The sequence below is a fragment of the Lepidochelys kempii genome, chromosome 22, assembly GCF_965140265.1.
Source record: "Lepidochelys kempii isolate rLepKem1 chromosome 22, rLepKem1.hap2, whole genome shotgun sequence".
Taxonomy (NCBI): domain Eukaryota; kingdom Metazoa; phylum Chordata; order Testudines; family Cheloniidae; genus Lepidochelys; species Lepidochelys kempii.
The window spans coordinates 1,355,580-1,380,321 of NC_133277.1; the positions used below are offsets into that span (position 1 = coordinate 1,355,580).

At 44.1% G+C, this 24,742-nt stretch overlaps 1 protein-coding gene across 15 annotated transcripts in view; it reads right to left on the bottom strand.

Annotated features, from left to right (window-relative positions):
• The window catches only part of PKNOX2 (PBX/knotted 1 homeobox 2), a 691,764-nt gene that overhangs the window by 135,021 nt on the left and 532,001 nt on the right, over positions 1 to 24,742 (bottom strand). For all 15 annotated transcript variants that reach the window (XM_073320703.1, XM_073320715.1, XM_073320717.1 and 12 more), the window contains one exon: positions 21,339 to 21,527. In XM_073320703.1, coding sequence (XP_073176804.1) covers positions 21,339 to 21,527 — 189 coding nt within the window. The remainder of the gene's footprint in view (positions 1 to 21,338; positions 21,528 to 24,742) is intronic.

Sequence of the window (24,742 nt, forward strand, 5' to 3'; positions counted from 1 at the left end):
TCATTACCCAGTCCACTCCTTCCTCGATGTGGAGAGAACACACAACTAGCCTTTGTAAACTGAGCTGAGAATTCCCAAGCACTTCAACCAAAACACACTGTTTTAGGTAAAATACAAAACAGATTTATTAACTACAGCAAAATAGATTTTAAGTGATTATAAGTGGTAGGCACAAAAGGTCAGAGACAGTTACCAAAGAAAATAAAAGGTAAGCACACAGTCTAAATCTTAAACCTTATTAGACTAGGCAGTATTTGGATCAAGCAGTTTTCTCACCCCACTAAATGGTACAGTTCTTATTATGCAGTCTTCCCTTTTAAGCCTGGGACCAGTCTCCTCAGTTCTTTTTTTTTCCAAGCATTCTTGTTGCTTCCAGTGTAGGTGGGGGAGGAGAAAGGCAAAAGTATGATGCCACTATCCCCTATTTTATATCCTCAGTCCATGTGCCTAGAAAACATTAGCCCAGATATGTCCTGGTGGGCTTTGCTGAGTCACAGAGTTGAGCAGTGCCCTACTGTGTGATGCTTGTGCAGCACTCTTACAGTATTGTAAATCTCTTGCTTACAACTCGCCTACTGATTAGTGGTTGCTTAACACCCTCCTGAGAGTGGATCACCACCTAGCAGTAGAGACTCTCAAACGTACAACATATTTCAGTAACAACCATACAGCAAAAATCTCATAACTTCATATACACTAATGATATACATATTTGAACAAAATAATGGGTTTTAGTAGATTATGACCTTTCGTATGATATTTTACATGACATGCTTTTTATGAAATATATCAGACTTATATGATGGGGTGTGTATGGGGGTTCCAGGGAGCTGTTTTGAGGTACAAAGTGCCACAATGCATTACTAGGATGTGGCTCTATGTCATCCCTATTTGGTATTGGGAAAAATATTAATTTAATGTCAAAGCAAAGGGAGTTTATTACTTCAAAGATCTTGCCAAACTGGGAGAAAGTGACAGACAAGCCACAATTTCTGGAGCAAGGAAGTTGGTAGCAGTGCTGTATGACCAGAGTGAGAAAGAAAAGGAGACCTACAGAGACCTGATTTGCTTGCACCTCAGTCTAGCCAGCAAAGAGGAGAAGTCGCTCAGCAAATTCCTACCAGATGAGGACAATTTTGAGTATGTTAAAAGAGCATCTTGGCAAACAAAAATTTGGATGTCTTTGCACATAGAAAGTCTATGTCTTTGGATGTCTTTTGTCTCTGGATGTCTTTGCACATTTGAAAGTCTTTCCAAAAATTGGGGATTGGTCCTGCTTTGAGAAAGGGTTGGACTAGATGACCTCCTGATGAGATCACTTCCAACCCTGATATTCTATGTCTCTACAAATTTCTTATTAGATTTTGTTTTTCCCTTTAGTTTGTCGTGATGCTATGAGGTTAAAAAAAATCAAATGTTCTGTTTTGAAATAATACATAGAGTCATGAAAATAACAGAAATGAATGCAAATATTTCAAAATGATCATTTTAACATGTTGATGATGTCATTTTTAGCCCCATTTCAATGGTAGCAGCACCGCTTGACAGCTCCACATCATAGCTCATCTTAAAGCAGATATAATAAACTTGCAAATGATGTATGATGTGCATGTGTGTAGAGAGAATACAGTAAGTTGACCAAATCACGGCCTCTGCCACACACCCACACCTGCTTCCTAAATTTGAGCAAACACATTGTGAATCTCCCCACTCTACCCCCACCCTCACCTCCACCCCAGCACTGAGACTTTAAAGAGCAGAGACAGAGGAAAATCTAGGCAGTAAGCTACATGCCAGGCATTCCAGAGCATTAGTAGAAAGCAAGGGGCATCTTGCAACATAAGTTGCCAGGCTCTGATACATGTCTACTGGGAGGTAATTCCAGAAGTGAGGCCATGCTGACCCCTGCTCCCATAGGCTTCACCTTGAGGCCCTAATGTGTCCAGGATGACTGCAACTGGTGTGCCGGAAAGGTGACTATCAATCTCACTAGACCCAGAAGCAGCACTGTCTGGGATATTTCTAACAAAACTACCTCCGATGTAATGACATGGACATCTGTGCTCTCCGGCTTTCCTCACAGCATGTTTCGATGCTCTCTAGTCTCCTCTCACCAGCCTCCCCCATAGCATGTCCCAAACCTCACTCCCCAACTGCCCACAATTCCCACAGGGCTACTGTGAGGCATCTGGCCTGACAGTTGTGCATTTGGTGGCCCTATCGCACGTTCCCACAGCTAAGTGGGAATCTCTCACATCTGGCTGAGCTGCAGGCAGGAGGTGTAGTTCCCCTATGCCAGTCACTAAAGGCTGCTGTGGCATCTGGCTTCAGACAACCAGTATTATTAGTTAGCAGTAGGAACAAAGCACTAGCAAAAACGGGTTTTAAAATAACAAACAGCCCATATGGATATGTGATGTCTTACCCTTCACTGTAAGCTAAGTTAGACAGGCTTTCCTCTTCAGTGACAGGAACAGAAGAAAACCAAGTTACAGTCTCTTAAAAACCCCCTTGTGTCTGTATGCATCTCAATCCCAGACTAGATGAAGAGCTGTGTGTGGCAGAAAAGCTTGTCTCTCTCTCACCAACAGAAGCTGGTCCAATAAAAGCTATTACCTCACCCACCGTGTCTCTCTAATAGCCTGGGACCAACACTGCTACAGCAACACTGCCTACATGTCTCTCAATCTGAATCTCTCAGGCCATGTCTGCACTACAGAATTAAGTCAATTTAAGTTAAGTTGACCTAAAGCCACAGCAGTAATTAAATGAGCTCTTCATATCCATACTACACTCCTTCTGCCGGTAGTGAGCGTCTTCACCACAAGAGCCTGCACCGACTGTAGTGTGGCATTGTGGGGCACTGACAGCTGGAACCCCTATGTCCCGGTGCTGACAGCTGGAGCCCCACAGGGTAACAGCTGGAGCCCCACCACCCAGGGCTGACAGCCGGAACCCCCACAGGCTAAGAGCTGCAGGTGGGGCTCCAGTTGTGAGTCCCGGGAGGTGGGGCTCTAGCTGTCAGCCCTGGGCAGTGGGGCTCCTGCTGTCAGCCCAGTACGGCTCCAGATTTCAGCTCCTGACAGCAACAGGTGATGGCTGCATCGACCTAGCTACATCATCTTATGCATTACACCTCTCTGTGGAGTAGAGTTATTAAGTCAGTGTAGTGGGCGACTTACACTGGCAGGAGGCAGGTTTCAGAGTGCCAGGAGGGACATTTTGGTGTAGACGCTTTCAGAGTTCAGTTGACATAAGCTACCTTACGTGGACCTAACTCTATAGTGTAGACCAGACCTCAGTCTGACTCAGCTGGTTTAAGCTGGTTTTGGTGCTCCCTGAGGGGAGCAAGCTAAAGTCATTAAAGCTACTTGCTCTGTCATTGTCTCTTAATGACTCTTAAGTGTAAGCTGTTAGGAGACCATTAGAAAGAGCCTTCTCCCTCTTCCTCTAGTTGGGTAGGCTCAGACCCCTAGGGTGAAAAACTGTTATATTGTATGATACAGAAACACTATGCTAGTGATTGATCCATATAAAATATTAATAATGATTAAAGAACAACTCCACATTTCTCACAATCATTTTTGTAGTTCTTCTTTGAACCCTCTCCAATACTTCAACATCCTTTTTAAAGTGCACACACACAATCTGGATGCAATATTCCAGTAGTGATCTCACCGATGCTGTATACAGAGGAAGTACCATCTCCCTACTCCTATATGATACACCTGTTTTTATACATCGAAGGATAGTGGCTTCCCCCTCCCTATCCATGTTCAGGTTTCAGAGTAACAGCCGTGTTAGTCTGTCTTTGCAAAAAGAAAAGGAGTACTTGTGGCACCTTAGAGACTAACCAATTTATTTGAGCATGAGCTTTCGTGAGCTACAGCTCACTTCATCCGATGCACTTCATCCGATGAAGTGAGCTGTAGCTCACGAAAGCTCATGCTCAAATAAATTGGTTAGTCTCTAAGGTGCCACAAGTACTCCTTTTCTTTATCCATGTTCAGTTGATTATCCATTATGATAATTTACTCTGGTTATTCAGAGTCACTGCTTCCCAGGATAGAGTCCCCCATCCTGTCAACTTGGCCTACATTATTTGTTTTGAGATGACTTTGTATTAAAATGCATGTTGTTTGATTGCACCCAGTTGACCAGGCAATCCAGAACCCTCCAAATCAGTGACTTGTCCTTATTGTTATGGTCCATCTTTCCAATCTTTCTGTCATTTGCAAAGTTTATCAGCAATTACTTTATATTCTTCTCCAGATCACAGATAAAAATACTGAATAGGGTTGGGCAAAGAATCAATCCTTCTAGTGATACTAGAGATACCCTGCCAGAGACACCTCTTCTAGCTGATAATTCTCCAATAACAATTATATTTTAACATCTCTCAGCCAGTGCTTTATCCCTTTAATATATCATGTTGTTTCTGTATGTTCCTAATCAGAATATCATGTGTTACTAAGGTAAACATCTTACAGAAGTCTAAGCCTGTTACATCAGCACAGTTATCTTTATCCACCAGACTTGTAATCTTGTCAAAAAATGATTGATGATGATCTAGTTCATGTGAGAAGCTCTATATTCTAGGAAACCAGGTGGACTGGTATTAATTATATTTGCATCCTTTAATTCTTTACTGCTTGAGTCTTGTACTGGCTGTTTAATTATTTTACCCAGGTTCAATGTCAGGCTATGAGGCTGAGAATTTCCCAGGTTATTCCATATTGATCCTATATTAGCTTTTTTCCAGTCCTCTAGAACTTCCCCAGTTTTCCAACACTTTAAAAATTAACATAAACAGCTGGAGAGCTCCTCAGTCAACTCTTTTAAAACTCTTGTGGGTAAATTATCCAGACCTGTTGATTTTAAAATATTTAGCTTTACTAGATATGTTTAACACCATCTTTAGTTATAGCTAAAATAAAAAGTATTCCACCCTCATTACATGATACTGGTACATCATCCAGCTTTGTTCCAAATACAGAACAGAAATATTTATTGAACACTTCTGTCTTTTCTGCATGATTATTGATATTGTTACCATTTGCCTCTAATAATGTACCTATAGCATTGTTGCTATTCTTTTTGTTCCTGATATATTTTTAAAAATCCTTCATATTATCCTTAAACCTGTTGGCCATAGATATTTTGTTGATACTTTTTCTTGACTTAACAATTGTCTGCATTTTTTAACTTCTAACTTGTGCTCATTGTTGTCTGATGTCCTTTTTTCCATTTCCTATATGATTTATTTGTGATTGCTGCTCTCACATCCCCCTTCTCCCTTAACCAAGTTGTTTTTTAACTAAAAAGCTCTTTTTTTGGTGACAGCTGAGATGAGAAACTGAAAACGAACTAGAGAAAGAGGAAATGTTAACAAAGGACATATTTACAGAACTGCTGATGGTTACAGAGCTAGGTTTCTCTGCTGAGACTGAAATTTTGCATCCTTTGCCACACATCCTAGTGTGGAGCATCTTACTAAAGATTCTAATTATAGTTTCGTGAATTCAGCAGCAAATGTAACACATCTGAAAGTATTAAACAGCATTGGACTGGTGGCAGAGGAAAGCAAAATTAAGTCAATGTCTGACACAATTGGAAGCCTCCAGCAAATATTTTGAAACCACTCTGGCTTTGAAAGGGTCCAGCCCATGGGGGAGTATATATACTACTATCATTGACATCAGGAAGAATGAGCTGCCAGGCCTCACATGGTCCAAGTATAAGGCTATAATGAGAAGTATACAGATGGTACTATCATATCTGCTATAAAGGAGTAAATGGTGTGAGCAACAGAAGGTAAAAAGACAGAAAAAGAAAGTCACTCTGCAGGCTCAGAAGTGCTGGTAGCCTTCCCTTTCCTGAGCTAAAGGTTATAGTTAGACCCTACTGTGCTTTTAAATATAAATATATGTTAGATAGAATGTAAATGCATATGTTGTATAATGTGTATATATAGTGTATAGCCCTGGGCACTCAGAGACTGGGCTTTTGGACTAGGTCTGTACCCCTGGGCATGTGGGGACTGGGCCTGTGTCCCAGGTGCTTAGAAACTGGGCTCTCAGGGCCTGGGGGCATGGCCCTGTGTGTATTGGTGGTAGATCTGGAACTAGACACATGCCCAGATACTGGGTCCTCAGAGACTGGGCAAGTGAACTTGGGTGACTGTGGGACTGTGTGGGTGGCTCTGGGAATGTACTCATGATTCTTGCCTTGATGGCTTGGAGTGGCTCATGTGTGAATTTGACCTTGGGTGGGGAACACATACCCCAGGCCCATTAGTCAGTGTCTGAGAGGAACATCGGTTTCACAAAAGATGCTATTTAACTAATTTTAACTGCAAGTGAATGAACTCCTTTTTGGCAGGCACAAGAAAGTGCCATCACTGTAGGTGAACCTCAGGGAGAGAAATAGCTCAGTGGTTTGAGCATTGGCCTGCTAAACCCAGGATTGTGAGTTCAATCCTTGAGGGGGCCATTTAGGGATCTGGGGCAAAAATGGGAGATTGGTCCTGCTTTGAGCAGGGGGTTGGACTAGATGACCTCCTGAGGTCCTTTCCAACCCTGATATTCTATGAACCTCTCTCTCTCCCTGAGAAAATTAAACTAGGACAGCTCTATGATTGCAGAGCAACCTGTAAAATCAGAGGTTTGTCAAGAGAAGAGGTTTAGTGCCTCTCCAAGGGCCTGATTATTTCCAAAGACTTGTGCTAATTTTCTGATATGATCCTCACATCTTTGTGAAGCGCTAAAGCCCTCATTACTTTTCCTGACCAATGCATTCTAATTAGATCAACACTTAAAAAAAAATTCACAATAGCCACAGGATGGCTTTCCACCTCATTAACTCCTCACTCCTTATTTTCATTAAAATTACTGATAAAAATGTGTCTCTCCATTTGCTGGGACTTAGAGCCTCACCGGCTCATATCGAACATCTCTCTCCTCGCCCTGGATGCAAGCCGTTGCTATAGTGACTCACAATAATAGAAACTAATAAATTACAAACGAGATGCTCGTCGAGCAATTATTGTTCTCTTTTATGCAAGTTTCTTGCTAATTTTGATCATAAGGGGAACTACAATAAAGCATCAAAGGAATAATAAGTCCATTTCTAGAGAAAATTAGAAAATAGAAAAAGGCCAGATTTTTAGATCCATGATTAAGTGATTTGGCTATTTCAGTAAATCTAAATAAGAAATGAACTTTTTATGGCATTATTTTTCTCTGGACCTCTCCCTGCTAGTGCAATGCCACATCAAGTGCCTTGAAGTCTACAGACTCAAAGTCAAACAATCTGCCTGGACTCTCCAAAGTGACCCTTTGTGGACAAAGAAAAGGAGTACTTGTGGCACCTTAGAGACTAACCAATTTATTAGAGCATAAGCTTTCGTGAGCTACAGCTCACTTCCTCAGATGCATATCGTGGAAACTGCAGCAGGCTTTATATATACATAGAGAATATGAAACAATACCTCCTCCCACCCCACTGTCCTGCTGGTAATAGCTTATCTAAAGTGATCATCAGGTGGGCCATTTCCAGCACAAATCCAGGTTTTCTCACCCTCCACCCCCCCACACAAATTCACTCTCCTGCTGGTGATAGCCCATCCAAAGTGACAACTCTTTACACAATGTGCATGACAATCAAGTTGGGCTATTTCCTGCACAAATCCAGGTTTTCTCACATCCCTCCCACCCCCATACACACACAAACTCACTCTCCTGCTGGTAATAGCTCATCCAAACTGGCCACTCTTCAAGTTTAAATCCAAGTTAAACCAGAACATCTGGGGGAGGGGGTAGGAAAAAACAAGAGGAAACAGGCTACCTTGCATAATGACTTAGCCACTCCCAGTCTCTATTTAAGCCTAAATTAATAGTATCCAATTTGCAAATGAATTCCAATTCAGCAGTTTCTCGCTGGAGTCTGGATTTGAAGTTTTTTTGTTTTAAGATAGCGACCTTCATGTCTGTGATTGCGTGACCAGAGAGATTGAAGTGTTCTCCGACTGGTTTATGAATGTTATAATTCTTGACATCTGATTTGTGTCCATTTATTCTTTTACGTAGAGACTGTCCAGTTTGACCAATGTACATGGCAGAGGGGCATTGCTGGCACATGATGGCATATATCACATTGGTGGATGTGCAGGTGAACGAGCCTCTGATAGTGTGGCTGATGTTATTAGGCCCTGTGATGGTGTCCCCTGAATAGATATGTGGGCACAATTGGCAACGGGCTTTGTTGCAAGGATAAGTTCCTGGGTTAGTGGTTCTGTTGTGTGGTATGTGGTTCTTGGTGAGTATTTGCTTCAGGTTGCGGGGCTGTCTGTAGGCAAGGACTGGCCTGTCTCCCAAGATTTGTGAGAGTGTTGGGTCATCCTTTAGGATAGGTTGTAGATCCTTAATAATGCGTTGGAGGGGTTTTAGTTGGGGGCTGAAGGTGACGGCTAGTGGCGTTCTGTTATTTTCTTTGTTAGGCCTGTCCTGTAGTAGGTAACTTCTGGGAACTCTTCTGGCTCTATCAATCTGTTTCTTTACTTCTGCAGGTGGGTATTGTAGTTGTAAGAAAGCTTGACAGAGATCTTGTAGGTGTTTGTCTCTGTCTGAGGGGTTGGAGCAAATGCGGTTGTATCGCAGAGCTTGGCTGTAGACGATGGATCGTGTGGTGTGGTCAGGGTGAAAGCTGGAGGCATGCAGGTAGGAATAGCGGTCAGTAGGTTTCCGGTATAGGGTGGTGTTTATGTGACCATTGTTTATTAGCACTGTAGTGTCCAGGAAGTGGATCTCTTGTGTGGACTGGACCAGGCTGAGGTTGGTGGTGGGATGGAAATTGTTGAAATCATGGTGGAATTCCTCAAGGGCTTCTTTTCCATGGGTCCAGATGATGAAGATGTCATCAATATAGCGCAAGTAGAGTAGGGGCTTAGGGGACGAGAGCTGAGGAAGCGTTGTTCTAAATCAGCCATAAAAATGTTGGCATACTGTGGGGCCATGCGGGTACCCATAGCAGTGCCGCTGATCTGAAGGTATACATTGTCCCCAAATGTGAAGTAGTTATGGGTAAGGACAAAGTCACAAAGTTCAGCTACCAGGTTAGCCGTGACATTATCGGGGATAGTGTTCTTGACGGCTTGTAGTCCATCTTTGTGTGGAATGTTGGTGTAGAGGGCTTCTACATCCATAGTGGCTTTCACCCTGACCACACCACACGATCCATCGTCTACAGCCAAGCTCTGCGATACAACCGCATTTGCTCCAACCCCTCAGACAGAGACAAACACCTACAAGATCTCTGTCAAGCTTTCTTACAACTACAATACCCACCTGCAGAAGTAAAGAAACAGATTGATAGAGCCAGAAGAGTTCCCAGAAGTTACCTACTACAGGACAGGCCTAACAAAGAAAATAACAGAACGCCACTAGCCGTCACCTTCAGCCCCCAACTAAAACCCCTCCAACGCATTATTAAGGATCTACAACCTATCCTAAAGGATGACCCAACACTCTCACAAATCTTGGGAGACAGGCCAGGAATTCATTTGCAAATTGGATACTATTAATTTAGGCTTAAATAGAGACTGGGAGTGGCTAAGTCATTATGCAAGGTAGCCTGTTTCCTCTTGTTTTTTCCTACCCCTTCCCCCAGATGTTCTGGTTTAACTTGGATTTAAACTTGAAGAGTGGTCAGTTTGGATGAGCTATTACCAGCAGGAGAGTGAGTTTGTGTGTGTATGGGGGTGGGGGGGATGTGAGAAAACCTGGATTTGTGCAGGAAATAGCCCAACTTGATTGTCATGCACATTGTGTAAAGAGTTGTCACTTTGGATGGGCTATCACCAGCAGGAGAGTGAATTTGTGTGGGGGGGTGGAGGGTGAGAAAACCTGGATTTGTGCTGGAAATGGCCCACCTGATGATCACTTTAGATAAGCTATTACCAGCAGGACAGTGGGGTGGGAGGAGGTATTGTTTCATATTCTCTGTGTATATATAAAGCCTGCTGCAGTTTCCATGATATGCATCTGAGGAAGTGAGCTGTAGCTCACGAAAGCTTATGCTCTAATAAATTGGTTAGTCTCTAAGGTGCCACAAGTACTCCTTTTCTTTTTGCGAATACAGACTAACACGGCTGTTACTCTGAAACCTGCCTTTGTGGACAGAATCCTATCCCTATTCCTGGAAGCATGGTCATGGCAAAAGGATCTGAGTTACTACAGAGAATTCTTTCCTGGGTGTCTGGCTGGTGAATCTTGCCCATATGCTCAGGGTTCAGCTGATCGTCATATTTGGGGTCGGGAAGGAATTTTCCTCCAGGGCAGATTGGAAGAAGCCCTGGGGGTTTTTCGCCTTCCTCTGCAGCGTGGGGCATGGGTCACTTCCTGGCAGATTCTCTGCACCCTGAAGTCTTTAAACCACGAGTTGAGGACTTCAATAGCTCAGACATAGGTGAGAGGTTTATCGTAGGAGTGGGTGGGTGAGAGTCGGTGGCCTGCATTGTGCAGGAGGTCAGACTAGATGATCATAGTTCCCCTTCTGACCTTAATATCTATGAATCTATTAATCTGGTAACATGGCTGCTAGAGCAGGAACACATTACATTGTTGAGATACTTTCAACCCCTCTCTATACAGGAGATGTGTTTTCTTATTCCACTGCTTCAAACCCCCAACAAAAGAAGAAGCAAGACCATATCCAGCACAAGCAGAGCCCTACTGGCTCCCCAGCCCACTCTGTCACATGTACCTTTCCTGGAGTAAGGAGAAAGAATACCAGTTTCCAAGCAGCCCATCCCTAGTGCAATGTATTGGTTTAAAGGCTGTATGAAGACAGCTACCAACCTCCTACTACACAGCACTAGTGCTCCACACACCTCTACATGATGAACGCAGGGGGGTAGTATGCAAGTCAGTGGGACAATTGAGAAAGGGCCTTTGGAGACCCCACTGTTGGAGATTCAGAGTCAGATGGGGTACAGAGCAATACATTTTTCTGCAAGTTGCAACTAGTACTGACCTGATCATTCTTCCTCCCGCGATCACACACACCCCGCCCGCCCCTCTGGTGTGCTGAAGGAATGGCCAGGTATCACTCCAGATGCTGGCTCTGCCCAACAGCCTGGTGCAGAGCAGTTAGCAGCCCATTCCATGCCTTTTTAAACCAGGCCAAGATGTAAAGAGAGCATACAGAGTGACACTGCTAGTCAGTGGAGTTACCAGGTTTCAACAACAAGACTGAAGAAGTGTTATAGAGTCATAGAAGATCAGGGTTGGAAGGGACCTCAGGAGGTCATCTGGTCCAACCCCCTGCTCAAAGCAGGACCAATCCCCAATTTTGCCCTAGATCCCTAAATGGCCCCCTCAAGGATTGAACTCACAACCCTGGGTTTAGCAGGCCAATGCTCAAACCACTGAGCTATCCCTCCTCCAACCCAAGGAGTTGCTTGGTCCTGGAGATGGATTAGTTTTTTCATAGAGATTAGCTTTTGGAGAGATGGATGGTGCACTGAACTGGGACTCAGGCAACCTGGTTTTTATTCCCAGCTCTGCTACTGACCTGCTGTGACCTCAGGCAAGACAGTATGCTTCTTTGTGCCACCATTTCCCCTCCCAACCTTTGTCTCTTTTGTTTAATTAGACTAAGACTTTAAGGGCAGAGTGTGCAGCCCCCAGCACAATGGGGCCTTCAGATACTACAACAATCATAAAAAGGACTTTGTCTCTTGCTTTCCCCCCTCTAAACCGTCTTCTCTCCCCACTGTTCACCCACCACTCTTTCTTCTTGTCTCTACCCTTTACAGCCTCCTTTGTTTCCTCTTCTTCCTCCTTTGCTTTCCCCCGTCTTAGGTCACCTCTTTTTCTAAGCCTACTGCTTTATTGCCTGTCCCCTAATTCCTCTTAGAAGTTCAGTGAGCTCCTGAGCCACCCTGACCTGGGAGCAGATCTCTGTTGGTTCAGAGTCAAAGTGAAACTTAACTACCTCCTAGTAAGATTCACTTTGAAGTCCCACTGTGTTGACAACACAACAGGCTGAGGGGGAGCTGATTAGGTGCCAGGCAAGGCAGGAGATAGGGGGAGACTGGCAGAATGGAGAGGAAGGTTCCACAGAGGAGCTTTGACAGTAGATAGTCATTCCAGGATTCCCAGCTGGCCTCTGCCTACTGACTGACTGGCCCTGAGGAATACCCTACCAGCCCTGGCTCACCTCAACATTGATGGGTATCCGTGGCCATGCTGCCTTCCTGCACTACACATTTGTTCTCTGCTCCTTCAATTCTGCCATCTTCTTAAACAAGCACCTCTACTTCTGCACCCTGATTGACTCCCACACCCAGAAGCCCAGCCAACTTTAACAACATTTCACTCCCACCTTTGGCCCCGCCCCCACTTGCTGGGAGAAGGCCCTGGGCTGGGAGCGGGGCTGGACAGGGATCGAGGCCTGGGTCATGGCCAGGGTTGAGAGTGGAGCCACATCCGGGCTGCAGTTGGGGGCTGAGGCTGGGCACAGGACTGGGGCTTCAGCTGGGAGTGGAGCTGCAGCCAGGCTCGGGAGCTGGGAGCGAAGGCTGGGACCACATCTGAGGGCAGGCCGGGAGCAGAGCTGGGGCTGGGAACTGGGGCCAGAGCAGAGCTGGGGCAGAGCCGGGCTGGGTAACACTCCCTCCCAGACCCCCATGGGGCTGGCCTGTGCCTCACCGCACCCCCCCCCCCAAATATTCCTCTGTGCCCCATCGGTGGGGGGTGCCCTAGGAGGGTGCGACCACTGCTCTAGAAAATCCCATACAGACTGGTTCTAAATCCTCCAGATTCTTTCTACATCACATCTCTACGATATGGCCTTTCCTATCCATCCACACAACTAAATCTCTTATCCCAGCTTTCACCAGCTTGTGCTGATAACTGCAACATCCTCTTCTCTGACCTTGACAAAAGCAATCTCACCCCACTCATGTCTATTCAAAACGTAGCCACAAAGATCATTTCCCTAGCCTGTCACTTTGACCACATCACCCCTCTCTTCATTCCTCCATTGGCTCCCCTTTCTCTATCACATCAAACATACGCTGCTTGTATTCACCTTCGAGACTCTTCCTGGCCTGTCTCCATCATACCTAACATTTCTCATAGCACTGTTGCGATGCTGACTTCCACTCATGCGTGACATTTGCAAACCCGCACTCATGCTGCCACCCATTATTGAGAGGCGCTTCCTGTCAATTTCATCAGAACCATCTCATGGTCCTCCTTCAAACCCTTCTTAAAACTCTCCTTTGCTGTGATGCCTACAAAACACTTTGCAACTGTTAGGCAGCAGTGAAGTGCACCGCCTATCATGCTGACAAGCATTGTTTTATAGTTTCCTTGTGCACCACCTTCGGACTTTCTGTATCCACCCGGTGTCTCTTGTCTTATATACTGTAAGATCTTGCTGGTGAGAACCATCTTTTTGTTCTGTGTTTATACATTGCCCAGCACAATAAGGTCCTGGTCCATAGCTGGGGCTCCTAGGTGCAAAGACAATACAAATAAATAATAATAGTACATGGCCAGGTGATTAATGGTTAATGCTTTTCTACCTTTTTCACTTGGTCCTCTTGGAAGAATCTCAGATACGCTCTGTGACAGTTATTGCAGCCCCATGCAAGACCTTTGGGAACCATACTGAATGGTTTATATATCACGGTAGGCCAAAGCCTGTATGCAACTCCAGGGGGGAAGGTTGCCGCAGCTCTGCCAGGAAACAGAAACAGTGGGTGTGATTAAGGTGAATCACTTAGGTTGTAAACACCTCCAGAAAGGCACCCGCCCCGGGGAGGCTTTGTATCCTGCCTCATACTGTGTTTTCCAGAGACCAATAGACAAAGAAAGGGCTTTTGATTTTAAAAGGTTAAGTTTAAACTGACTCAGGGTCTTTTTACTATCCACCAAACAGACAGGACCTCTTGTTCAAGGAAGGGTTGAAAAGACTTTGGCCTACTAGGGTTCCATATGATTGATAGGTGACTCCTGGTATGTTTAAATTTGTTTATTGTTTTTTTTATGTTTTCTCTGTCATGTTTTTACCTTAAGAATAAATTAGATTGCTTAGAAGAGCTGTGTGGTAACTTGTAGCTGCTGGCAATACACTGTTCCCTCAGAGAGAAAACAATGCCAGGCACTGGCTATTAGGTAGACTGACTTGCTGGGAATATCATCATGTAAGGCAGTGAGCTGTGCAGTCTTAAAACTCCCCTTAGTCAGAAGTGAATGGCATACGGGTCCCTGCCTAGAGACAGGTGACAAATGGAGAGCTAAGTCCTGACTAGATGCTCCTGGAGTGGACCACAGAGAGGAGAATACAGGTGCAGCTCCCCTGAAACCGTGACACCCTCTTTCTTGCACTCCGAATGATTCTTTTCCAAAGTTGTTGCTCATTTCAATTTACATTTAAGTGTGAAATTTAATGAAACTGACTGATCTTGCTATGACTGAAACAAATATGTTAAAGCTTTGTAACCCTTCCAAGCTCCAGTGTGAGAGCTCTATCTCTCCCTCACCCCTTACTACTATACCACCACCAAGATGGTGCAATGCTTGGACAAGATCAGCTCATGGATAAAGAAGAGCTGGTTGATGCTGAACACAAACAAGACAGAAGTGATGCTGATGGGACAAGGAAAGTTCTTTGAAGATTCTGCAACCATGGTGCAGTCTAATTTGGTGGCAAGCTCATACCCACAACTGGTCAATCCAGTCCATAATTTAGGATGCTCCTTGATTTCTTGCTGATGCTAAGCTATGACAAAGCAGCATCCATGAGTAATGCATTCTACCATCACTGGTTGGATAGGAAACTCCATCCCATCCTGGCAGATAATGACCTGGCCTTAGTTATACAGCTTTTGTCACCCCTTGTCTGGATTACAGCAATGCATTCTACCTGGGAATCAAAACTTCAGCCTTTAGAGCATTCCAAGTAGTGTAGAATGCTTTCACACATCTCCTCAGCAACATGGGCTACAACGAGTACATCATACTTGTCCTCCTCTCTCTACGTTGGCTTCCCTCTCTTGATTGCTTTGCTCCATGGTGGTTCTTTGCCAAACCTGGCTGCAGCCACACTGTGAGTTGCCCACCTCCCATCTCAGAGGCAAGATTCAGCAGCAGTGGAATACGGTGAAGAACTGGCTCCACCCATCTCCTTTCTTCAGTCACAGAGCCTCCTTCATCCCACCAGAGGGACTCAATCCTCTTGGGAAGCAGTCCTCTTATGATAGGTTAGAATTCCTCATGCCTGGAGGGCTCCCGTGGAGTGAGTGAAATGACTACAGCTGCTCTCAAAATGGAAGACCAGTTTGATGAAACTTTTTCCTTATTTTCTTTTGAATTTCATTTTGACAGAAATTTTCTGATGTTCTTTAGAAATGGCTCCAATCAAGTATCAGACACAAACGTAAGGACAATAGGTATATGCTCAGTAATTGTGCTTGGTGAATCTGAAGCTCAGACACACATATTCTATCAGACCCTCTAAGGATATGGCACATTTTCTCAGTTGTCAACAAAAATCCAAACCATGATTAACAGTTTAAACCATTCTAATGCTATATTAATAGGCACAATAACACAATCAGATGGCCAGGGCACCTAAGCTAATAGGATTTTTTTCACCCTAAAGCTTTGCACATGCTTAACATTGCTTTCCACAGGCTCCCAGCAACTGATTTATGACATCGGACAAGGGTAGAGGCCAGTTGAACAAAAATATTTAATGCATCAAAATGCCATCTGAGTCCTGTAAACTTTCAAATGGGCTTACCAAACATACTAATTCCTGCAGGCTGGAGGAATATTTTGCCCCCAGTATTCACCCTAACTTAAATGACTACTCCATGTCAAGTAGAACAGAACTCTGTACTTGAAATGACAGACCTATGTAAGCATGGTCTGAATGAACTCTCCCCTGACAGCTATCTGGGAGGGGAAGAGACTTCAGGAGCAAACTGTATTAACATGAACACACCCACTCTGCCTAGATATCCAGCAGTGTTTGAGTGGTGTTGCTCAAAGTGATCAACTTTGTTGGGTTACAAATCACTTTAGTACTGAATGCCGGGGTAGTGAAATGCTGTTATCAATGTTGTTGTCTTTATTTTATGAATAAAGGGGAGCAGAACTGTGCTTAAACTGTCCAAATGAGGGGGTGACCCTCAGCTGAAAGGACCTCATTAAGCCAGAAGCTCGAATGCCAGAGCCCTGTGAAAATAAGAGGGGAGGGGACAGGTGTCCCAGCCAGGAGGTGTAGACTGTCCCTAAGTGTTCCCGGTCTGGTTTAACCTATCTCCCACCCTCCCCCCACTGTTCAAAGATAGAGCTAAACAAGCTTCATTAGGAGCCTTTGTTATTTTAAGTGCTTAAATGAGAGCTGGAGTCACTTGTGATGGCACAGCATTTCTGCCCAGCCCGCTAAAAGCGGACAATCACTAAGAGACTGACCTGCAGAAGTCACAGCACAGAGGCAGGTGGCAGTGGAAGTTAACTGACAGTCGGGTGGCGGGAGCGGGTGAGCTGTCGGCCGGCAGGAGCAGCCGGTGGGAGCAGCGAGTAGTCGGCTGGCGGGAGTGGAATGAGCAGCTGGCAGAGCGGCCAGCCAGAGCAAGCGCGCAGGGGGCGGAGCAAGCAAGGTGCCCTAGTAGCCCTCTTGCAGGCTTCCTGCTTCTGTTCTATGGAAAGAATCTCTTGGGAGATTTTTAAATCTTCGGCTAACTGCACTTCAAATCCCCTCTTCGCTCTTCAATTCCTTCTTGAACGTCGCCTGCTCTAGTTTGTTCATTTCTGTTGGCTTCACTAAGGTTTGGATTTCCATTTTCTGAAGGATACCTGTTTTCTGAAACAGTGTTACCATTAAACCAAACTTGTTTATTGTTTGCCTTTCTATGCTTTGTTTTTATTTTTTTGCTTAGGGGGCATTCAGTGACTCTATTAAGGAATGTTTAAATAGCCTCCACGCTGACTCGAAGGATTTCAATTTCCTTTTGATTTTATGGCTTTTTTGATAAGCTTTGTCATTTGTTTGAAAATCCTTCTTTCTACAATTGAGTGTCACAGTGCTAGGTTTTGGTTCTATCCCTCCCCTGGGAATGTTGAACACAATTGTACTGTAGTCACTATTACTTAGGGCTTGTGTACATGGAATAGCAAAGTGCTCTAGAGAGGTGTGATTTGTAAAGCACTCTAGCATGTTGCACCCTAAAGTAGACTATGTTAACCTGAAGTAAGTACCTTTTAATGCGCACCAGTAGGGTCTACATGGGGCCATTAGAATGCAACATGTTAGAGCACTATAGAAATCACATCCCTCTACAGGGCTTTGCCACGCCATGTAGACAAGTCCTTAGTAGCTCAACTATCCAACTTCATAATTATTATTCAAATCATGTATTATTTTTGAATTTGATTGGATGACTTACACACTACACAGAGGTACTTTTAGATGTCTGGATATCCAATCTGAAATTTGCTTTTGGTGGATATCAAACCTTTGGATTTTAGATTTGCTTTTCACAAATATTTGTGCTAGTAAACACTCAACAATTTGCAGAAAGATGCCATGAAAGGGTCATAAACACAGTGGGACTAAAACACAAACAGAAAAAAAACCCCTCTTCTCAAAAGCAAGAAGGAAAATGCCATATTGTGTAACCAAATAACCTGATAATGCAGCCTTCAATATCAGATTTAAGACAAAAATCATTTGTACATTTCAAACTAAGGTGTGCTCACACTGTCACGTTTATGAACTAAACATGGCTTAGTGCAGTGTACATTGGGAAGCCATTATTTGAGGAAAGTGCTTTACTTTGCATTATTCCAAGAGCTACTATAAAAATATTTGAAGTCCTATTGGAAGCATAGTACTCTTGGAGACTGGGTCATTTTGCAGAGGTACTTTGGGAACGTATGGTATATGCAGGTCACATTAAGACACAGGCACTCAGGCAGAATCATAGCTATCCATTGAAAGTTTCTAGTGATCTTGATGGCAGAAAAAGGTTTGAAATGAGTGTCACTAAAGGCAGAGGTCTGCCTAAGTCTGCAACAACAGCAACAAGAAGGTGGCAGCTGCCTGACTCATCTCAAAAGAATGTTAACTCCAAGTCCTACATCTTGGGGGCCTGCCAGGCCCACCCCTGCAGAATACATCTGTGGCAGGAGGAGAGGACTGGGCCCTGTGTATGGCACTAGTGCAGATTACACTTTTCCCCTTCACCTGACACAAACATGGAATGTAAATCCACTGAATTTATGTCCCAAGACACACCTGGATGGAACCTGGTTTGGGCCATTTCAGCTGAAATTTTCACAGATGTTTAAGGCCAGAAGGGACCTCTCATGGCATTCGCTGTTTGCCAGTCTGTCTGTCTGTCTGTAAAAACTATGACTTTTCAATCCTGCATGGGATCCATTCCAAAATTTCAGGGAGTGTCCTAGGCATCAATGGCCAGAACAATATTGATTTGTAGAAAATCAGGGAGAGAGGAATGGATGCACTGGGGAAAGGGAGGGAGAAGGACCCATGGAAAGTCCCTGTTATGGGGGTGAAAGGGGGACCTTGGAATGGGGGCACACAGAACCCCTGGTTGAAGGGAGATTAGGGAAACCTGCTATGGAGGAGAGGGCCCACAATCCCCCTTCCAGAGGGGGAGGCAGGAAAAGAGGGCATAGAAATGGGAGTGCACAAAGAGCCCCTGGCAGGGGACAGATGGGGGAGTTGCAGGGAGTCCCTAAAATAAGAGGTGGGAGGATAGCACCTGGGTAGCCGGGAGGGGGGAGAACGGGTGCAAAGAGCTCCTGGTGGGTGCAATGCACTCGGCCTGCACAAGCAATGATGTGTGCGACCCCATAATATAATTCCATATTTCATAAACTGTTACAATTTACAATGTACAGACATTCAGCTCACCAGTCAGTGATTCCCCAGATCACTCCAAGCACATTGCAAAAATAGAGATACAACATTTGCTACCCTGTAACTCTCTTGTATAGCAGCCGATGACAATCAGAGTTTGCGTATTTTTGCTATCAGCTCAGTCACTTCATGCTGAACCTCCTTCAGAACGTTTGTGTGTCACTATTTGGACCAGTTTTCAGAGTAGCAGCCGTGTTAGTCTGTATTCGCAAAAAGAAAAGGAGTACTTGTGGCACCTTAGAGACTGACCCATTTATTTGAGCCTAAGCTTTCGTGAGCTACAGCCCACTTCATCCGATGCATACTGTGGAAAATGAAGTGAGCTGTAGCTCATGAAAGCTTAGGCTCAAATAAATGGGTCAGTCGCTAAGGTGCCACAAGTACTCCTTTTCTTTTATTTAGACCAGGTTACTAATTTGTACCAGCACCTCTTCTTCAGACCCCTCAGTCTTTGACAGTGCCTCACTGCTGTTACCTGAGAAGAGTAGGTCCAGGGTAAGAACCTCCCCAACATCCTCTGTGGTGAAGCAGGGCCTATGCCGGCATAGCCCCCTAGTGGAGAAGCAGCAACAGAAGAGGCCTGTTGGTGTAGTAACACCGTCTTCCCCAGCAATGTTAGCTATGCCGACAGAAGCTCTCTTCTGTTAGTATAGCTGCATCTACTCTGGGGTGCTTGTCAGCATAGCTATGTTGCTACCGGCTGTAGTTTTTTCACACCCTGACAGACATAGCTATGCCAGTATAAGTTTTAAGTATAGACCAGACCTGAGGGAAAAATTGCTTAATTTTCCAGCAATTTCCTTAACTTCCTGAATTTCTCCCTAGTGGTGTAATGGAACCTCCGATCCTCTTGCAGGCATCTTGCTTCTGATAGATGTAATTTCTTGTTATTTTTAAATACCTTGAATTATTTACAGTTCAAATTCTATTTTAACCTCTTAATTTTCTTCTTACATGTTGCCTGATGTAGTTGATTTTCCATTTCATGGGCTTCACTGGGGTTGGATTTCCATTTACTACTTGACTTCCTGCTTCCCTTCTTGGGGAAGCTACTCATCCAGCACCTACACAGAAATTTCAAGCAAAGAACCCTACAAAAAGCCTTAGGATGCACTTAGACACTAAGCTAGTGGTCAGCTGGCAGGATGGAATAGTATAGAAGCAATGCATTCTGATGCCTGTCCCAGCAGCTGTCTGTGCTGCCTCTGAAGGAAGAGGTAAGAGACAGTACAGTACTAGTGAGAGCTGTGAAAGGAAGTTCACTGCATTACTGTTCTGTCAAGGGCACAACATCTGCTACTAGAAATCCAGGAGAGCAATTCAAATGCACAAACTCTGACCTCAGTGAGAGGAAAAAGAACAAGGGGTTGCTTAAAAAAATGTTAATAGAGATTAGGCGTCATGAAATTTTTGTGCCAGGTTTTTGTTGCTACAAAATCTTGCCCCTTTTTCTATGGTAATAATTGACAAATTCAACAGTTTATATCTCCATAAACTTTAAAATGTAACCAAAAATCTGTTTTTTTATTTAAAATTTTTTCAAAGTGAGGATAAGGATTTGTCTATATGCAGAGTTAGTGTGTAGGGTTTCAAACACCAGTACATCGCAGCGCACGGACAGTTAGTGTGCAGCATGCTAGAACACTGCAGATTTACTCCTCAGCTTGCTGTGCACTAATTCACCATATAGACCAGTATTAAGAATTTCCTATGGTTCTAATTAGTTTGTGCCCCCTCTGTAACTAGCACTGCATACTGACATACAGCCGTATGCAATACTTTCTCTGACATCTCAGTTTCATCATCCATAAACTTTCACGGTTAAAACTCTACCAGCCAGTGGCAGTCACCCACTAGAATCACATTTCTATGAAAGAGTGCTCTGCTGCAGGATGGCATTCAGAGCAACCCAATGAAACACACTCAATCACCGCACCATTTCCTCCTATGGCTTCGTGCTTTTTCATTAGGTGAGCAGGACACGGGTCATTTGCTTTCTAACACATATATTCACATACACTCACACACAAATTAAGACTTACATTTTCAACAGTGCCCCTAGTTTTCAGGTGATTCCATTTTTAGAGCCCACCTGGAAACACTTTCTGACCGATTTGCAGAGCTGTTGAGCAAGTACAATGGGAAGCCAATGGGAGCTGCAGATATTGAGTGCCTCTGAAAATCAGAACCAAAGTGTCTTAAATCTCCAGGATTCCTCTGCCAGGCTCACACAGCCCATTAGGAAGACACACCTTCTGGCAACTGGATCAAAATGAGGAGGAACTCTATATAATGGAGTGACACTGTTTGTAGAACAATAAGGACCAAGGGGAGAGTCTAGGAAAGCATGTGTGGTGGACATTTTCAGCCATTACCTGTGGGTGTAGGTTTATGGAGGGCTGGTTTGGGGAGTAGGGCCCCCCAAGATCATTCCTGAGTAGGTTATCGCTGTGCATCTTTGTTTTGAGGCAGGTGATATAACGGTTACAAAAGTCCTTGCACAATTCATTCACCTTCTCCAACTCCAGCAGATGAATTCTCAGGACCTGAATTGCTTTCACCATCTGAGAGGGATAAACAAAGAGAGGCGGTCAGTGCATATCCACTGGCTTTCTAGTAACTAGTAGAATCATTGGGCAACCTAAGGAACTGCTAAGGATGAGAATCTGCAAGATTACCTAGGAACTGCTAAGGATGACAATCTGATTAAATAACCTAGTGTACCATTTGCCACATAATCCTTTTTAGGACTGCAGTTCAAATCTGTTGGTGCTAATGCAGAAAAGCAGTCTTTTCAAACAGGGCATTTTTGTCACTAGTGGTAAAAGAAAATAAATATTTTCGTTGCCATGGAATTCACCAATCTGATTCACCTCCAAGTACTGCTGCTAGAGGTTGCACTTGGAATTTAGCTAAGGACAAGGTGGAAGCCATGGCAAAAACCATCAGTTGTTCAGTATATTTACCAAAGTCCCTGCAGCTCTTATGTCAAGACAGGTAAAAAAAGGAAACAAAATATTGAACTGAGAAAATAAACAAATATCCAGACCACTTTCACCAACTGAAAGTTAGTAATTCATCAGTGATGTTTTTGTTTCTCTGCTAAACACTAGGCTTCCCAAATAAGTGGTCACTACTGGTTGAAGACTATTTTGCTAGTCAGTATTAACCAATGAACCATCCCGCTCAGAGCGAGCCAGCTTGCGTTTTTACCGCTCATCCCCATTTTGTCATCATCTTCACTATTTGGAGATGCAGAAACTCACTGTAATTACCATCCCAACTAAAAGAAATGCCCAAAGAAATTTTGGAGACTAAGCGTTGGCTGTAAAAATGTGTTTGATTATTCTCTATTGGCCACTCTCTCTAACAAGATTCAGAGCAGCAACGTGGCTGTAAGCTTTCCCTAGAGCAAAGCTTGGGTCTCATTAAAATGTACCCCATAAATGTTAAAAAATGTACACATAAAACATTCCTCTCACGGAACTGAAACTTTAAGTTTTACAGCTTCAGTTTGAAATCTTGCATAACATATAAAATTCCAGCTACTCACTGTGTGGTGATAAAGCCAGTTTTATATAACAAAAAGTCTTCACCTGTCAAAGGATTTTTTTAACTTTCAGGTTGTAGTGTTCATCTTTACAAACTGTTAGGCACAGACTGCTCCTGGATTGAATGGCTACACACATTTCAATGGCCTTGCCATCAATTGCCCTGATGAGCCTGCAGTGGCAATAGTAGGAGGAGGGCCTTTGGAACTCTGATGCTATAATGAGGCCTTGCTCATTACTAGCTCAGAGATTTATAAAAGTGGCATTAAAAAGGGGTAGGAGGAAGGTGAGGACCTCAGGAGATAGCCACATTTCTCTGTCCTAATGCACTGTGAAGGCTTTCTCAGCTGAGTCACAAAGCCATCAGGGAGACAGAATAACGGGTGCCAATGAGGCACAATTTATAAATACAGCAAGAAGAGATTCATCAGAAGTATGGTTAGCCAGGGCAAACAGGGGACAAACTCCTTTTAGTCCCCATCTACTCCAGGGAATTTTGAGAGGAAGAGTTTGAAAGCCCTTTGCCTTTCAGCTCCTGCTGCAGCCCCAGTAATACTGGTTCACGTCAATATGTTATTGAACCCTTGCACCCCCATGCTCCACATCCTACTTCTTTTCTCTTGCAGAAATGGAAATAACACACAAGGTCAAAAATAACAACAACAACAACAAACCAACCTGACCAGCACACAAACTGGGAAATTAAGTTCTTCAGAGCTATTCAGTAAATGGACCCGAGAAAAGTTAGCTTCAAAGAGGGGCAGAGATCCCTCAGACCAGTGCATCCATCCAACAATCACATTTATGAAAGTCAATATTCAAGGGCAAAGGCAAAAAGACCTGACACACATATATATAAAAAATAAATCTCTCAATTATCTCAGCTCATTTGCTTAGGGTCTCTCATTTTATGTTCCTGCTTCACTGCGTAGTATATCTGTCCAGAAAAAGAGTTACAGTCCAATGGAATACGTGCGCAGGGTTGTAAAAAATACAGATGCTGAATTAATTGACTGTGTGGCACTCAGCAGCTGATTGAGTTGATAATGGCAAGATCTGACCTTTTTCTAATTTCTAATTATATGCATCTCAGCTGGGAGGAATACATGATTCTTATTCTAATGATGGCTAATGTTGCTGGCCTTTTCATCTCCTTTTTGCCATCAGCGGTGGTGGACAATTTGCACGGAATTAGTGGTGTTAAGAAATCCCCCAGAGAACACAAACAAACCCCAGCAGAAAGTTTGTTTGCCCTCGCTTGTTCCAGACACAGGGATTGCCTGGCAAATCCCATGCAGAAGTGTAGTGTGAAGTGGAGAGACACAAACAGAGGAGTGAGAGGCAGAAATGCCGCCCCCCCCCCCACAAAAGGCGCTGTATCTGCCAAGGAATCTGGAGCAGCTCCAGATTACACATGAGTGAGAAGAAAATTTAATTTCTGTCACTCAGTTGCAAACTCATTACAGCCACTTCCTTCATTTTCCCTGTATAAACAAGGGTGCCGTCACACGTCCCCCACTGCTGATGATGCTTGGGAGATACAAATGTGTTTTGCTGTGGCCAAACCCTATGAACATCAGAGCCCTGGGTCTCCTTGAAGAATGAGCAACATGAAGAATACGGCAGAGGCCTACGTGGATAATAAAAGTAGCTAATAAAACACCTCTGCAGCAGGGCATTTCTTCTGAGAGTGAGAGTTCTGGAGTGTTGCTTCCCAGAGCCGCAGCGCAAAGAACAGGACGGCTGCTCCACTTCCTCCCCAGTCAGAATCCATCGGATCCACAATCTCCAAAACTCTGCCCAAGGTTTGGGGTTTGGTTTATGTTGCTCTTCAGCTGATACCTCTTGGTTCCACAGGTAGCCCTTACCCAAGTGCAATTAATCAGAACTAGGCTTTACAATTGTGAAAGAACCTCATTCCCTTGGAAATGGCCACTGCTTACGTCCAATTTTACTTACCATTCCTCTGAATTCATTTCCCAGGGGTCCCACAAAACTCAGTTCAGTGTAATTGTTGGGGGTTTTAGTTCTTTATTTGCAAAACTTCAAAGCAGGTGCAGGCTAAGTGTTCTCCAGTTGGCCCACAAATGTTAACTAATCAGAATGTTAGACCCCTGTAGGCTACATTAAGGGCCTGATCCTTCAGTATTTATTTACAGGAACAAGGGCTGCAGGATTGGGCCTTAAAATGCTGCCCTGAGGATGAGCCAACAAACCATAAAATAATA